The sequence below is a fragment of the Coenobita brevimanus genome, chromosome 101, assembly GCF_032717465.1.
Source record: "Coenobita brevimanus isolate Jiangsu-jjx chromosome 101, ASM3271746v2, whole genome shotgun sequence".
In the NCBI taxonomy this organism is placed as follows: domain Eukaryota; kingdom Metazoa; phylum Arthropoda; class Malacostraca; order Decapoda; family Coenobitidae; genus Coenobita; species Coenobita brevimanus.
The window spans coordinates 12843073-12860286 of NC_137054.1; the positions used below are offsets into that span (position 1 = coordinate 12843073).

General features: G+C 41.8%; 1 protein-coding gene across 1 annotated transcript; it reads left to right on the forward strand.

Annotated features, from left to right (window-relative positions):
* The first annotated feature begins 1291 nt into the window (after positions 1–1291).
* On the forward strand, positions 1292–8711 carry LOC145414933 (beta-1,3-galactosyltransferase 4-like). The gene is made up of 6 exons (XM_080284347.1): positions 1292–1365; positions 2030–2040; positions 2374–2585; positions 3594–4004; positions 7330–7431; positions 7926–8711. The coding sequence occupies exons 1-6, from the start codon at positions 1292–1294 to the stop codon at positions 8709–8711; spliced, it is 1596 nt and encodes a 531-aa protein (XP_080140473.1).
* Positions 8712–17214: the final 8503 nt, after the last annotated feature.

Sequence of the window (17214 nt, forward strand, 5' to 3'; positions counted from 1 at the left end):
AATATAGCCAAATATGCATCAGAATAAATTCAGTTCAGGCATACAGTAGGTGTGGACAGGCCTCGATTCTACAGCTTCAGTTTGTTCTCTGTCATAATGTTTCCCTCAGCAAAGAACAGGGAAATGCATTTATGGTTCCTGCCTTTTCTCGGCCTTTATTTGTACGTGTTGATAGCCCCACTAACCTAACAATACCTGTCCTTCATGAGACAGCATTAACATATACTGAATATGGACGGTTGGAATGAACGCCGAAATGATACGTGTTGTTTGATGTGTGAGAGGATTTCTGGGCCTCAGGGAACGGCCTATAAATTCTATACCCAGAGTTGAACACATAAGAAACCTGCAGGATTTATTACTTATCTTCAGTTCCTGAAACACTATCATTTTTCAGTACTAATCGATACATCTTACGGGTCAGTTGGTCAACTTCCTTCCCTCCTTACAACAACGTTCATCCAGCCATCCTCCCCTGCTGACTCTCGTGTGTGTGTGTGTGTGTGTGTGTGTGTGTGTGTGTGTGTGTGTGTGTGTGTGTGTGTGTGTGTGTGTGTGTGTGTGTGTGTGTGTGTGTGTGTGTGTGTGTGTGTGTGTGTGTGTGTGTGTGTGTGTGTGTGTGTGTGTGTGTGTGTGTGTGTGTGTGTGTGTGTGTGTGTGTGTGTGTGTGTGTGTGTGTGTGTGTGTGTGTGTGTGTGTGTGTGTGTGTGTGTGTGTGTGTGTGTGTGTGTGTGTGTGTGTGTGTGTGTGTGTGTGTGTGTGTGTGTGTGTGTGTGTGTGTGTGTGTGTGTGTGTGTGTGTGTGTGTGTGTGTGTGTGTGTGTGTGTGTGTGTGTGTGTGTGTGTGTGTGTGTGTGTGTGTGTGTGTGTGTGTGTGTGTGTGTGTGTGTGTGTGTGTGTGTGTGTGTGTGTGTGTGTGTGTGTGTGTGTGTGTGTGTGTGTGTGTGTGTGTGTGTGTGTGTGTGTGTGTGTGTGTGTGTGTGTGTGTGTGTGTGTGTGTGTGTGTGTGTGTGTGTGTGTGTGTGTGTGTGTGTGTGTGTGTGTGTGTGTGTGTGTGTGTGTGTGTGTGAACTGCTAAGGGCACAATAAGAAAATTAACCTGCTCGTCTTTCTAACAGTTTACTTTATTTTTGCTACCTGTAGACAATTGTATTCAGTTTGGGGGAAGAAATCAGGTTGTCAAGCGATTAATAGATTCTAACCCCGTTCTTATGAGTTGATTCTCCAAAGCGAACACAATCGATTGGCAACAGCAACGTAATGAAAAAATACGTCATCTAAAGCAAGGAATTATGGATCGACGTGGTGCTGGCCAGGGTCGCCTTCCCGCGGTGACACAGATGTGGCCGAGCAACTCCCCTGCCAGGTTATACAAACATCCCTCGCTTCCTCTCTGTCTCCCGTAATGAGGATAGTGGACAGCAGGAATTGGGCAGCTTCAGCCTGTAATCTACCGAGTTCAAGTCCAGATAAGCGTGGGGTTGCAAGGGCTGTTATTACTTATAATGTCAAACCATCAGAGACACGCCTCAGTAAAGCTAAGCCTCTGGACCATTTTTTTAACCTTCGTGTTTTTTTTTACTTTTTTATTTATTTATCTTTATCTTCAGGCAAAACAAGGAAGATAATTCATTCCTTGCTTCCAGCTGCCATCCACTGAACTCACCCTTCACTCACACATTGCTCATTTTAGTACCCCCAGATACATCACTTACTCCTGCCCCCTCCTACCCACTCCCCCCCTCCACTCTCACATGAATCCTTATCATCACCATTATAACATTATCATCATCATCATCATCATCTATCTCCATCATCCACATCCACCACCATCATCATCATCCACACACACACACACACACACACACACACACACACACACACACACACACACACACACACACACACACACACACACATATATATATATATATATATATATATATATATATATATATATATATATATATATATATATTTACAGTATATTGGACTCATACCCCGTCTAACCCTGTGTATATCCCCGGCAGAGCTGATGTGAGTGGGTGAGGGAGCAGTGCCGCAGCCTCCCCTTGGTGCCTCAGTCAAGGCCGCAAAACCACTCCTTCACCGCCATGGCTGTCGCAAGAATGAGATGTCACAGGATGTTTGGTGAGGCCACATTACTGATATGTGTGTGTGTGTGTGTGTGTGTGTGTGTGTGCCTATCTTGTTTGTCTGTATGTCTGCCTATCTTGTTTGTCTGTATGTCTGCCTATATGTCTGTCTGTCTGTCTTTATCTTTCTCTGTCTTTGTGTCTCTCTAACTCTATGTCTGTCTATCTGTTTCTTTGTGTTTGGCCATGCCTCTGCTTACTCCTCCCAAATCTTGCAGGGCTCCTGGTGAAGGCGATGGTGTTGGTGTTAGCAATACTTTACATCACAGAACACTCAGCCAGCATCTACTACAACTGCCTCGGACCTCTTTCTCTCGCCAACAACTCCGACCTCCTCCCCAGTCGTCCCTGTCATCCACCGTCCACATCTCGCCTTCCACCAGACACGCCTTCCACCATTTTAATTGCTCCGGCAGTCAGCCGAGCGGAGGTAAGAATGAAAAGAAACAAAAATCTGCATACACCCTACCCACCTCTTCCACTCCCTCTCTGTTATCTCTACGCCGTCTCCCTCTATCTTCCCACCGGACTCCACCTCCAGCTTCCCAACCACTACTTAAATCGACCAAGTGGAAGTAAGAATGAAGTGGAGTCAGCCTTCATACAACGCCACTCACCTGTTCCACCCACGTCCTCTAAGCACTGTACCATACTTTCTATCTCCTCAAGTCTCAGCCTTCAGCCACGTCAGCCCTTTCTCATCCTAGGCCTCTGCCACCTCAGTCCTTTCTCACTTAAGCCCTTTCTCACCTCAGACCTCTGCCACCTCAGTCCTTTCTCACTAAAACCCTTTCTCACCTCAGTCCTCTGCCACCTAAGCCCTATGGCACCTAAGTCCTGTCTTATCACAGCCCTTACTCACCTCAGTCCTCTGCCACCTAAGTCCTCTGTCACCTCAGCCCTCTCGGTTACATCAGCCCTTTCGTCCCATTGTCACCTCATCTACCTCAGCACTCATAATCAATGAAGACAGCGTATTGAAAACCTTTTGACGAGCGACTATAGTGGAGTAGTGGCAATTTGGCTGTTCCCCGTGTTAGTGAATATGAAGGTGAGAATAAAAAGTTATCCACTTCATTTATCTACGTGCCAAAGGTGAGAATGGAAATGGTGATAGATAAAGTGGTGGTCCAGTGGTTGAAAGTGCTAATGGGAGTGACGGACAGGTTCCTTATACACTTAGGTTAGAATCTCCAAGAGGTGACTGGAGGGTTTTTCATCATTTAAAACCACTAGTGTAGCTGGCTGTCTACCTATCCATCAATATTCCAAACTAGAAAAGTCAACCCTCTGCCCCTTACGCGTTGTAGGGGATTTATGAGAATGACTTTTTTTTTTTTTTTTGGAGGGGGACATGCATGAACATCAGTATGGAATGGTGCATCGTCAGTCTGTTTAAAATATGGCATCAGTTAATTCGGCTTTTTTTCCTCTTCAGAATTTGGTGATCGATGAGAGTGAAGAAGTGAGAGGGAAGAATGAAGAAAGAGTGAGGGAAGAGAGTGAAAGACAAGTCAAAAGAGAAAATGAAGGTACATTAAAAGCGAGTCAAGGACAAGAGACAGAAGAGAATGAAAAACAGGTGAAAGGAGAGAGTGAAGTTGAAGCGGCAGAAAAGAATGAAGGAAAATTGAGAGAAGAAAGTAAAGAGCATGTGAGAGAAGAGAACGAAGGGAAAGTGACAGGAGAGAATCAAGAGAAAAAGACAGGAGAAAGTGAAGAGGAAGCAAGAGGAAGGAACAGAGAGCCTGAAGAAGACACATCCGTCGACTCCTTCATTGGCCCCAACAACCTGACCATCACCTACCTGACGGAGGAGAGATCTTTCTGCAGCGACCCGGAAATGAAGGTGAGGGGGAGGGGACAGTAGGGGTCAAAAGTTCTCCTAACACTGTATCTCTCCTGATTGTTCTTTTCCTCTGCTGGCTACCATTCTCAAGTTGAGAGAGGCGTGGTATGCTTCTCTGCCAAATGATCGCTTAACATTTCATCTCTTCTGCTTCTCACTTTCCTCTAGTGGCTAATATTTGTAACCAGAGAGAGTCTTGGCGGTACAGTCGGAGTCAGAAGTTTGTATTAACATTTCATACCTGCATATTATATTCGTCTTCTGGCTAATATTCCCAAGATGAGAGAGGCCTGGCATGTTTCACTGCCCATAGATTGTTCCGGTTCACTTTGATATGATGTCAGTGAGGAAGAACATATTATACTAAATGTTATGTGTAAACAGAGAAACAGTTGGCTTATTTTCTGAACTGTTTTGTAGCTGGGCACGTTTTGTTTTCCAAGAGAATAAAGATTGGGTGTGATAAAATTAGGCTCTTAGGGTTAGGTTAGTTAGGTTTAGTTAGGGTATGTTAGATTACGTCAGGTTAGATTAAGCGTGGTTATGTTAGGCTGTTAGATCTGGGTTAGCTCAAGCTGTTAGATCTGGGTTAGGTCGGATTGTTAGGGTTAGGTTAGGTTAGGCTGCTAATTTTGAGTTAGGTTAGGCTATTAGAGTTAGTTTATACTGTTATGCCTAGGTTGGACTAGATTAAGGTTGAATATAAACAAGAACGATTTTCCTAGAAACAAAAACATGACGTGCAGAGCTGAAATGAGTTATACTTAGAAATGTTTGTGCCTCTCTGTGGGCATGCGTGCGTACGTGCGGGTAAGGAGTGAATGCAGATCAGGCAAGATGAATAATGTATAAGGCCTTCAGTGAAGCATTCTCTAGGACCTTCTCTTTACTGATTTATTCCTGCATGTGGCGCGTTATCCTTTTGTTATCGGCCGCCCTTAGAAGGCAGAGCCGTCCTGTGTGTGTGTGTGTGTGTGTGTGTGTGTGTGTGTGTGTGTGTGTGTGTGTGTGTGTGTGTGTGTGTGTGTGTGTGTGTGTGTGTGTGTGTGTTGCCATTATATCTCATGAACGGCTTGAGCTATCAACATGAAACCTTTCAAAGTATCAAGATGTGGCCAAAATCTTGGCCGAGTTCGAACATGGGCTCTCGGGGTCAAGGTCAAGGTCACCAAAATGGCAGCCAAAGGTCAACTAGTTTTTATCACCCGCCTTTAGCACCACTGTATCTCATGAACGGCTTGAGATATCAATATGAAACCTTCAGGGTATCAAGATATGGCCTAAATCTTCGACTTGGCCAACAGCATATTCTGGCGGGCGATTAGCATTCGGCTCTCGAATGCTTTTCTTTCATTATTTCTGCAATCTATGTCGATTTTACAGATGTGTAAGTAACATATAAGAGAACAGTAAGGTATCAGATCTAGAATAAATCCCTAACGAAGAGGTGCTTCAGAGCCCCTTTATCAGACGAGAGTACATCTCTCGGTATCAGACAGACTGTACTTTTTTTCTCTCATTTCGCCTAAAAACTGTCATCTTTCCTTCTGGAATGCTGAGCTGTAACGATAGATTAACACTACAGTATGATGCTAGTAATGAAGAAGTGCTCTGGAAAGGATGTAAAGTTGTGGTATTGTCCCTTTCTGTCATTGAGATTCGTGAAAGGGCAAAGAAAGGACGAAAATATGGGCCAAATTAAGTTCAAGAGAGTATAATCAGTCAGCCATGAATTCTTGGGTGTCTTAAGAACCTCGGCGAGTGATACAGCTACAGTATTACATATTTTACAGACCGAATTTTCTGTCGTATGAGACGAAGTACATTAAGAAATCGAATGGCTGGTTATTGAGAGGCAAGACAAACATGTAGCACAATATTCAGTCTGAGTTACTTCAGAGCACAGTTTTAGTTGATTCGCCCTTCTGACTTCAAGGGTGTCATATTAGGTAGATGTGAAGGCTTTTGATTCTAACACCAGAATAGTACTGGAAGAAAATGCAATGATATATATGCTTAATCACTTCAGTCCCATAATGCATGTTTGTATTATATTCTTGCGACTTACAGATGGTTTTATTCAGCTTCCAAAGGACTTCTAGTATTGAAATGGAAGAAGAAGGCTATATCTCACCCCAGTACTTCAAAATGTCTCTTTAAGCGAAGTATAATTCGTCTAAGAGTTGCAAAAATAAAATATAAATGACCTCATCGGCGTGGAGGGATTAAACATAATATAAACGCATAAACGTACACAGTGGAGATGGAGTGGAGAGATATATGAGAGAAGGAGGGTATGAGCTGGGGGGAGAGCAACGAAATGGCGGGGAACAGGAGGACATGGAGGCGACATGTTTGTGGCCACCCCTTACAAGATTAAGGCGTCAAGCTATAGATAGATAAATAAATATATGTATAGTTTAATAGTGTATGTATGAGGGCATGTGACGTATAGTTTTATATATTTCAGTTTAATATCCTGTGAGGTGAGGTGCCAGGCGTATGAGAGTAATGCTTGCTTACTTTTTTTTTTCCTTTACACTGTTAGCTCTGTTGGGAGGAAATTTCAGTATAAACCTTCACCACACCCATAGCATTCTACTTATAATACCCATCTTCATTTTGTGTACGATCCCCACCCATCCCCACTACCCCTCACGATACACCCCACTCTCCACCCACCCCACTCTCCCACTCCTCTCCACCCACCCCACTCTCCCACTCCTCTCCACCCACCCCACTCTCATTCTGTCCCTCCTCCCTTCTTGGAGTTTTTCTGATAGTCTTCTTCCCTCCGAGAGCACCGTGAAGGATGTGAAGGGCCTCAACACCCTTGAAATGACCCTGTTGAAACTGACCCGACTGGAATGGACTTAACTGGTTCTGAATGACCTGCTTTGACCTGAATTGACTGGACTGGGCTTGACTAGAGGGGCTTTAATTAATTACTAGATTAATTTCTTGTTCATGTGTTATTTTGACTGCTGTTCTGACGATTTTGCTGGGTGACTGTTTTATCACCTATTTTCCCTGCTGACAGATTTTTCGAGCATGACAAAGGGTACGTGGTCGATGAACGCACCTGCTGTTTGTGTAGAAAGAGGAGATGATGTTCAAGCGATAGAGGAGTGCACTACTCCCAGTGTACTCGTGAGTCATATCCCAAGCTGGGCTAGGGAACAATTTGAGGATTTTAATTTTGTTGAGAGTCTAAGCTAATATTCTGCAGTATCCACAGATATATCATTAAAACACCCCTGTTAACCTTTGACTGCCTTAATTGGCCACATGTTGGATATTTTTCTCACTGTCCCCGTACCTGCAGGTTTTCTTCTACGTGCACTCCGGCCCGGACAACAGCAGGCACCGTCACGCCATCAGGGCCACGTGGGGCAACCCCAAGTGGTTCCCTGTCCTCAGGCATAAGGTAGGACACGGTAGGGTGCGGCAGGATACGACAGGGCAAGATAGGACAAGGCAGAAGCACTATATGGCAGACCAGTTTTCAGTTACAAGAAATATTCTCAGTAATTAAAGCCAACCCCATCTGTTCCTGGAAAGATGATGATAATGATAGTGATGATCAAAATGATGACTGATGATAAAGTATGGGAAACTTCTAACCCCGTCTTAGTAACCAACCTACTTCAGACTGTCAACATACAAACCTTGACTGTGTATAAACTTTCTGTTGTTTACTTGAAGACTTGTACATACCCCTATTTACACATTCATATAAACGGATATATTCAAATATATGAATTTATACAATATTAAATCGCTAAGAACGAGATGCCACGAAGTCTCCTATACCACGTTGACGGCCCTTTATCCTACCATTCATTTCCACAGGTACTAATTATGGTGAAGAAACCTCTTCTTCATTAGTTTTCACAATTTAATCCTCATTTATATCCACAGGTCCTATTTGTAATGGGGAAGCCAGAGGATGAAGAAACCCTCGCCGGTCTACTACAGGAGAGTCGAATTCACCGCGACATTCTGCTGGCGGATTTCCGGGATTCTTACCACAACCTGACCTACAAGGCTGTCAGCGCCCTTCACTGGGTACACAGGCACTGCACAACCCCGAAGTTCATAGCCAAGAGCGACGACGACATCATGATTAATTTATTCGCCCTGGCTAAGTATTTCAGTGTAAATGGTGGTGGTGCAACAGAAGATGCGGTGGGAGACGAGGAACACCCGACTCAGCCTGGAAATAACATAAAAGGAACAGATCAAGGAAGTGGGGGTAACATACAGCCAGGAATCAAAGAGACAAAAATACACTGTCACGTATGGAATCACTCACGCCCGTTCAGAAACACCAAGTCCAAGTTCTACGTCTCTCGCTCCGACTACAAAAAAGACACGTACCCCCCTTTCTGTTCGGGCAGTGCTTTTATAATGGACCGGCAAGCCGTCCCATCCCTCCTTACTGCCAGCGCCTCCACTCCCTTCCTGAGGCTTGATGACGTTTTTATCACTGGGTTGTCGAGGGTGGCGGCGGGGGTCAAGTTGGTGTCGATTAACAAGCTCTACAAACTCAGACTCACGACCGGAAAAAAGTTCGACCCGTCCTTGTTAGAGAATGGACGTTTGTTTTTCCACCTTCCCCACAAGTATATCAGTCAGGTGTTTGAGAGTGCGTGGGATTTGGTGCTAAAGAAGGAGAATGTCACAGGGAAGTCGGTCCGAAGTTGACGTTCATTTCGCATATCCTTATCATAACTATAACATATCATTTTCTTATAGCTCAAATGGTGGCCAAATGCACTGTAGTCAGACTGGGGTGTCTGTTGGACTAGTAACCAAGGAGGCTCATTTCTACCAAACAACCAAGGCTTATCGAATTTCATGCAACGAAAACTTATGACTGAATTTGTGGAAGTGAGTCAGTTCCGTCAGAGGAGGACAAACTGACTATATCGGTGTGTGAATATGCCAATAAAAAAAGAAAAAAAGTCTTCCAAAGTTCTCCACTGTGACTTATTGATCGTTAGCCTGTTGTCTTTCATCGCGGGAGTTTACGAATATCTTTACCAAGTCTGATTCTCTGTGTCTTCCCTTAATTCCTTTAACCCAATGACTTATATTATTCAGTCAACCAGCAGATTTTCTTTTAATATAAGAACGATCTACGTTAGTGACAGAATTAAGGTTATATCTAACTCTTCAGGTTTAAAAGATCTCTTCTGAGGTACATAAAAGTCTCTAAAACTAGCAAGAATATAATAGGAACCACGTCATTGGAGTGGAGGGGTCAGTTCCACTTCAAGGCTGTCACTATGTTATCTTAGCACTTTCAGTCTACGGACGTCTTTTCTTTTTACTTCTTGCTATGTACAGGCGATTTTATTCCGACCTGGAGAGACTTTTGGAACTGGAGGGGTTAGGTATGGCCTTCATTAACTTCTTCGCTATTCACAGGTCTCCTCAGGTACATACCGTAGTGTGATGCTAATTAGCTACAAAGAATAAGAAAGACGACCTTTTCTTGCGGTAGATGAATAGCAGCGTTATTTTACCTTTTACTTAATTATCTGCTCCACAAGAGTATTATATGTGGTTATTAATTGTACAGTTTTTTTATTGCTCTTGCCTTTGCTCGTGGGAGATAATATTTACGAGTATTTTAACTATCAACGTGCCTTCATCTTCATAGAAACAGTGCCATGATCACAGGGAGCCCCCTCTCTCTCTCTCTCTCTCTCTCTCTCTCTCTCTCTCTCTCTGGGGGGCGCGGTAGCACAGTGGTAGCGCGCTGAGCTTGTGATCGGGAGGTCGCAAGTTCGAGCCTCGCCCAGGCTACCGTTGCCGGGAGGGGTAGCTCCCTCCTGTAACCCCAGCGGGGCTATATGGCCTTAGTTGCCTAGCTTGGGGAATTCATTTCTCCATTTCTCTCTCTCTCTCTCTCTCTCACCATTCATCAGCAGTGCCATTCCGTCTTGCCAACCAAATTCTCAATCCTACCAGTCTCCCTCCCACCCTCGTACTTCAGTAACTAATCTTTGACCTTATCGGCAGACCAACATCGCCCATCCTCACTGCTTGTACAAATTTTCAGTCATTCCCCAACACTCACTGACACCCCGCCTAAATGTTTGTCAGTCTCTGTTTTATTTTCCTGTAAGGAATATTAACAGTCAAACCCACAACGTCCACTCTTGCCCTGCCTCACCTTACACACCATCATGCCAGCCCCTTCCATTCACTCCTTCCTTTCCACCTCCACCTCCCCACCTTCAATAAATAAACAAATGTCAGAATAGATACCCTTCGTTCAGCCAATTTTCTCGCACGTGACTTTCATAGGTTTGATCAAAGTTAATCTGCAATAGATGGACGAACCTTTTGTGATTTGGAATGGACTAAAATAACTTGTAGTGATTGAGTCAGCGAAATTTCAGCTGAATATCAAAACCTAATTAACTGGGCTGATTTTTTTTTTTTTTTTAATGCAGCAAAAACGGAACCAAAAGCTGTTACTATGATGAGCCTGACAGAGGGCATTACAGCCGAAGTGGTGACATTTGAAAGAATGTGACTCGTTGGAGGACTGCTGGACCTCAGGGAACGGACTATGTAGCCTATGCCCAGAGCTGGAAACAGTGAAAGCTAAAAAACAGAGTGTCATGCATTGTGTGGCAGATAAGGTGTGAGATAATAAAACAACTGTCATAGATAGACAAGTGGCGTTGATATCACACTCAAGCAGTGATTTGTACGGTAAGAACCAGGCAGAATTAAAGCATTCCTATCTGTATCAGTTCATATTAGGTTCGGTGCAGGACCGGACCTTCTTCACGGAGGGAGAGTGACAGCCATAAATCGCCCTTTCCCCATGCTGGAAAATATGGGGAAAGGGTATCTGTAGGAAGAGTGATTCACGTGAAAAAGGAAGTGTTGTATTGACAATGCTTGTGTGCAATGAACAGAAAAAGCAGCACCTTCATCTCAAAAAAAGACATCCCAGATCTGAACAAAGTCGTTGAAAGTCAGCAAGAATGTGAATCAAAATAAACCGTCCTCAGTGCCATTACAAGCTTATCCTCTTCAGTCCAGTGTCGTGTTTTTTAGTTCTATTGTTGCGACCTCCAGACGATTTTGTTCAGATCAGGGAGACTTCGCGAACGCATCCCTCCAAAAACTGAATAAAACCAGACTTGTTGTAGGAACACCGTAATTACCTCCGCAAGGAGGTTATGTTTTAGCTCGCGTTGGTTGGTTTGCCTGTCCGTTAACAGAATTACTAAAAAAAAGTTGTGAACGGATTTTAATGAAATTCTGGGGAAGGGTGGGCCATGGGCCAAGGAAGAAATGAGTAAATTTGGGGAGGATCCGGATCCGGAGTATCCCATACAATATCTCCAGAAGTTTTCAATGAATTGCAGTGAAATTTTGTGAAAAGGTCGGCCATGGACCAAGAAATAATTGGTTAGTTTTGGGGCGGACCCGGATCCGGATCCTTTTTAATGGCATTGGCGGAGGAATGCGCTCTCTGAGCGCTTTCTAGTTTAAAGTATGTCACAGCTGAAAGGGTTAACCTTAGTACAGACATAGTAACCTGTAGGTCATATTACACTGAACTGGTGCTTATTGAACTTTAATACTTTAACTCCGTCGATTTAAAGTACAAGTGGCATTACTGTAGTGGGAATTTTAGTGTTGCTTACCTATGAATGCATGGAAGAGTACTACCCACACATGAGAGTGTTGTTTACTGGGAAGATTCAACAGTTTCGGCCTGACTTGGACTCTCTTCAGATCAGATCTTTTTAGAAATTTGTATAACGACTTCACCCCATCCTTAGATGTGAAAAGAGATAAATGGGGGATGATGATGATGAGGGGCAGGAGGATGGTGGTGGTGATAATGATGATGATGATGTACCGTAGATCCATTTTTAAACCCCTTCACTGCGATGAAGTAAAAAATCTCAAGAATAATAAAATCGTCTATCAACAGATATATATATATATATATATATATATATATATATATATATATATATATATATATATATATATATATATATATATATATATATATATATATATATATATATGTATGTATGTATAATTGTACACAAGAGAGAGAGAGAGAGAGAGAGAGAGAGAGAGAGTGTGTGATAATGAGACCTAGACTACCGTGGTGACGGGGTTGTGCTGAGAACAACCATTATTGAGACCGTTTTTTACCTTCAATTTTTTTTTTCTGTGATTTGTGTGATACGTATTATTAAATGATGAATTTAAGCTTTTCAACCCAGTGACGTCTTTTTTCGTGTATTCTTGCCATTTCCAGACGTTTTTTGTCCAGGTAAGAAGGTAACTTTTTATTTCTGTACATTCGCTAGACGTTCTTCATAAGCTGAATAAAAACGTTTTGCGGCAACGAGAAAATTATTAGATGTCTTTGGATTGAAGGAGTAAATCTATCCACATTTTGTACAGTATTATATACTGTAATTTGCCGATAAATGTAACTCTGGCTTCGTTAGGCGTCAGAGTGGTGTGATTTGTGGTGGAATTTACTGCATGATGGAGATGTATGGAAGAGAGGGGTGGTGCGGTTTGGAGGAAGGGAAGCCAAATCGAACAGGATAGGGCGATTTGTTTGTGGCCATCCCTTTCGAAATTAAGGCTCGATAGATGGGTAAAAGCCACTCTGTTCATATTAATTATATATCTGTTCATAGGGAGATGCTTTATGTTCAGTTTTTGATTATGATTGATGATGATGATGATGGTGAATATTTATAATGGAGAATGTTCTCGTTGCCATACATTACACCGTAGCACTTCTTAATCATTATTTTTAAATATTACACCTTGGATTAAATATTCTACCATCAGGGCGGTACACTCCCAATGGGGCAGTAAATAATAATAATACTGTAATTATATAATACCGGTACTTATAACGATTCTTTTCAGTGGTCTTTATATGTTTATTTTGTGTCTACATAGTCTGCATCAGTAGTGTACAGAAACATATTAAGGTAACATAGGCAGAATAAATCGCGAGAAGAGGTGTTACAGAGCCCCCTAAACCATGGAGAACATAACCTCGTATTACTGTATTATCCTTTCATATTTACCTGCTTTGGAAATTAAACATCTTCACCCCAAGGATTTCACATTTTGTTATTCCTGTTACAACCACGTGGATTATTTCCAAAGAGAGACACTTTTCGAGCTGGTGACGTTATATACTGTGTGTGTGTGTGTGTATATATATATATATATATATATATATATATATATATATATATATATATATATATATATACAGCCATCATTATGCCCTTTGCAACCAGGGAGCCTTATAACTCAGAAAAATAGTCATCTGAGAGTTAAAACTGTATATATAAATAGTATCCTCGGGCTGGTGGGGTTATCTACGTTGTTATATTATGCTCCTTTCACTTCAACTTGACCCAATTTTGCTCTCTCATGAAGCTGAGATGTTATAAGAGAGCAGCACCTGTAGCTCTAGTCACGCAGAAGTGCTATGGAAAATATGTACAACCGTAGCATTTCCTTTATCTGCCACAGAGCATCGTGAAATAAGTTGTGACAGGACGAAAATCAGGGCCAAGTTTGAGTGAAAGAACTACAGTGATTATGTGGGGTGAGTGGTGTGTCATAATAAACCATTTTCTGTGATAATTTTTGTTTTTCATTTTATTACTGCCATATCTAAACGATGATATTTTTCCATTTGAGGATAGACTGTCTGAATTGAGGGAGTTCTATATTTCTTCATTATCATTCACTAACACACGACCCCTTTGAGCTTAACTAAATCTTTTAATTATAGTCATTTTACATTTCACTGTGGGAGGGAACTTTTCGAACTAAAGTGCTGTATATGAAGACTTCGTTAACCTTCACTAATAGGAGGCTCTTCTGTGCTGGGCAAAATAGTTTGTGGAGAGCAGAAACAAAGAAATGAAAAAGGAGGCATCGTAGTGAAACGGTTAAAAACATTGCACACACACACACACACACACACACACACACACGTCTATCTATTGTTGTTCTGATCAGAAACTAAAAAAGAACCATTTAAACATCTATTTTTTTTTTTCCGTTTGCCATTGAACTCCAACTCCTTTAGTCTAATAACGCCTATTACTTTATTATTGCTTTACTATCTACAGATTAACTAGGAGAGTCCCCTAGTGGTAAAGGCGTTAATGAAGGCTGCCTCCACCTCCAGTGTGCAAAGTCTCACATAAGTTAAATGTACTCGTCAGCAGATTGCAATAACAGAATAAATAGAACGCCCTTGGACTGGTGGGACTGGGCCCAAATACTCCTCCTATCAAACTCGTACCCCGGGGAAGTGACAATGATGACTGATAAGAAGCATGACAATATGATGACAGGCACAATAAATCGTCAATTACTTCCTGCAGACAATGGACAGCAGAAATAAAGGATAAAGCACACACACACACACACACACACATTCAAATGCACTTACACAGACGTACTGATGCTTACGTATGGTCGTTGGCATTTATACATATACACGTTATATTTATTTTTAAAAAAGAACCCACGGCCGTCAGAGTAAAAATCTTGTCCCTCAGAAACAAGTTAAACTAAAAGAAAGCCAAATTCAAGACCCGTTCATTCCAAGATGCCTGGACACACTATTTACAGGACTGGAGGTTATAGGCATAGGGACAAAAGACTAAGGATGACAGTTCCAGAGATGACCAGTTATAAGCATGAAGGATTTAAAAAACCAGTTAAAGCTTGCATTGGAAAGTTGGACAGAAATGTGATGACAGTGCGCAGCTAGATGGGTGCTGCGTGTCCACCTTAATGAGGAAGGATTGCAAAAAGACAAGTCAACAGAAGAGTGAGTAGAATAGGTAGCGTTGAGACACACACACACACACACACACACACACACACACACACACACACACAAGGAGGGAGAGGAAAAGGGAGAAGGAAGAATAGTGAGGGACAGAGGAGGTGTTAATATTTAGAGAGTTAAGCAGGGGTGGAACATGACTTTCGCCGGCACCTGTACATCCCTCTAGACCAGTGGTTCCCAACCTTTTTGGTCCTGTGGCCCCCCTAGAAAATTATGAGAAGCTACATGGCCCCTATATAACTCAGATCGTATATTTATATATTTTCAATATTTGATATTGCGCAGAAAACGGTAATTACCCCAATATACTTAAGGCTAAACTAGCACAGTAAGGTATATTTCATACTTGATTTCTGTCAGGTTTTACCCAGACCAAATACCTTATAATATCTTATATTACCAATAAGGCCCATGGCTCCCAGGTTGGGAACCGCTGCTCTAGACCTACGGATATCACTCTAATATATTTTCCTATTTTTAACCTTTATTTTCCAGGTGTGGCGTTGAGATCAGTCGAAGCAAACCCTACGAGATATGGCGATGGCAAGAGGGTGGAGGAGGAGGTGCCGAAGGATGTTTGGTGAGAGGAGGATGCTCTCTCTCTCTCTCTCTCTCTCTCTCTCTCTCTCTCTCTCTCTCTCTCTCTCTCTTTCATTAAATTCCCCCTCATCTTCACTACAGATATACCGAAATGTCCTTCCCAGCCACTCGAAATTCAGCCATTCCCTTTATAACTTCTCTGATGTCAACACAACTTTTTACCAAGATTTATGTAAACTGCCCCTTGTATGTACACCAGTCTCGTGAAGAAGTTAGATTTCTTACACACACACACACACACACACACACACACACACACACACACACACACACACACACACACACACACAAAAACAGCAGTAGTTTAACGAAGTTACCCATTTTCTTTCTGCCCAATACCTTCGTTTTCTGTTAACCGTGTAGGGTGCACTGGTCGCTCTGTGGGGCCGAATGAACTTACGTTACGCAATCATATATCAGCGGTGCTCCAAGGGTTTGTGAGATATATATATATATATATATATATATATATATATATATATATATATATATATATATACAAGGGTTTGTGATATATATATATATATATATATATATATATATATATATATATATATATATATATATATATATATATATATATATATATATATATATATATATATATATATATATATATATAGGGTTTGTGATATATATATATATATATATATATATATATATATATATATATATATATATACAAGGGTTTGTGATTATATATATATATATATATATATATGTTTCAATGCACAGCGATCCTACCCGTACTCGCCCAAAATTTTCGGTTCACCAAAATTCACTTCAAACTACATCACTATTCATCCTTTCTCCTTTTATTCTTTTTTTTTTTTCGCTGTTGGCGGCTGAGAATTGACAAGAATGCGACTCCCTATCACCCTCCTTCCCTGTTCCTTCGTGATCTCTACCATGTTCCTTTGCAAACGAGCATACTGTATAATGCAAAAGTCGCTCACTTACAACCCCACCCACCCGTCTCCCTTTATTCTTGCTCATCCCTCACGGTCTCGTCATTTCCCCCACCCCACCCCGAGCCCCAGTCCCTTCATGATAACCCCATTCTCCGTCTCATTCATCCTCTGTGATAGATACATAGATAGATAGATAGATACAGATGGACAGATATACCTGCAGTACGTTCATCTATCTCTACGTCTATTCCAGACATCATACCTTGCACTTAAGTTATAGTGAGATCTTTAAAGTTTGTGTGTGTGTGTGTGTTCTCTATTAACTTTTTCTATATAATGACTTTTTTCTTTTAATCCCACGATCCTTCAGGCCGGGAACAGCTTGGGAATTTCAATTTGGTTAAAGTAATGTTAAATCAATGTTAAATTTTCTTCCCAGAGAACCAGCAAGTCATAAAAACACCTTCGCTAACACCATCACACTATACTCCGCTCACTTTACCATGACCTAGAATTGCCATCCTTCCATCTTGAATCCTCAGTTATAGCAACGGATTAACACTAGAATATGATGCTAGTAAAAAAGAAGTGCTGCTGAAAGGATGTAGAGGCAATATTGTCTATTATTCTGCCAGTGATGCACGTGAAATATGCTGCAAGAGGACGAAAATCTTAGCCAAGTTAGAGTAAAAGGAATATATTCAGTATGGACGGTGATTCCTAGCGCCTAAGCAGTGATGTGTGTTTTGCGTTGCTGATTACTGTACAAAGGAAATACTATTAGTCCTCAGGGAAC

Excerpts from the sequence above, each read along its gene's own strand:
- LOC145414933 (XM_080284347.1), top strand. The coding sequence starts at position 1,292 with ATGGATCGACGTGGTGCTGGCCAGGGTCGCCTTCCCGCGGTGACACAG. Across the intron at positions 2,586-3,593 it reads CGGCAGTCAGCCGAGCGGAG|AATTTGGTGATCGATGAGAG; the intron begins GTAAGAATGAAA and ends TTTCCTCTTCAG. Across the intron at positions 7,432-7,925 it reads TCCCTGTCCTCAGGCATAAG|GTCCTATTTGTAATGGGGAA; the intron begins GTAGGACACGGT and ends TTATATCCACAG.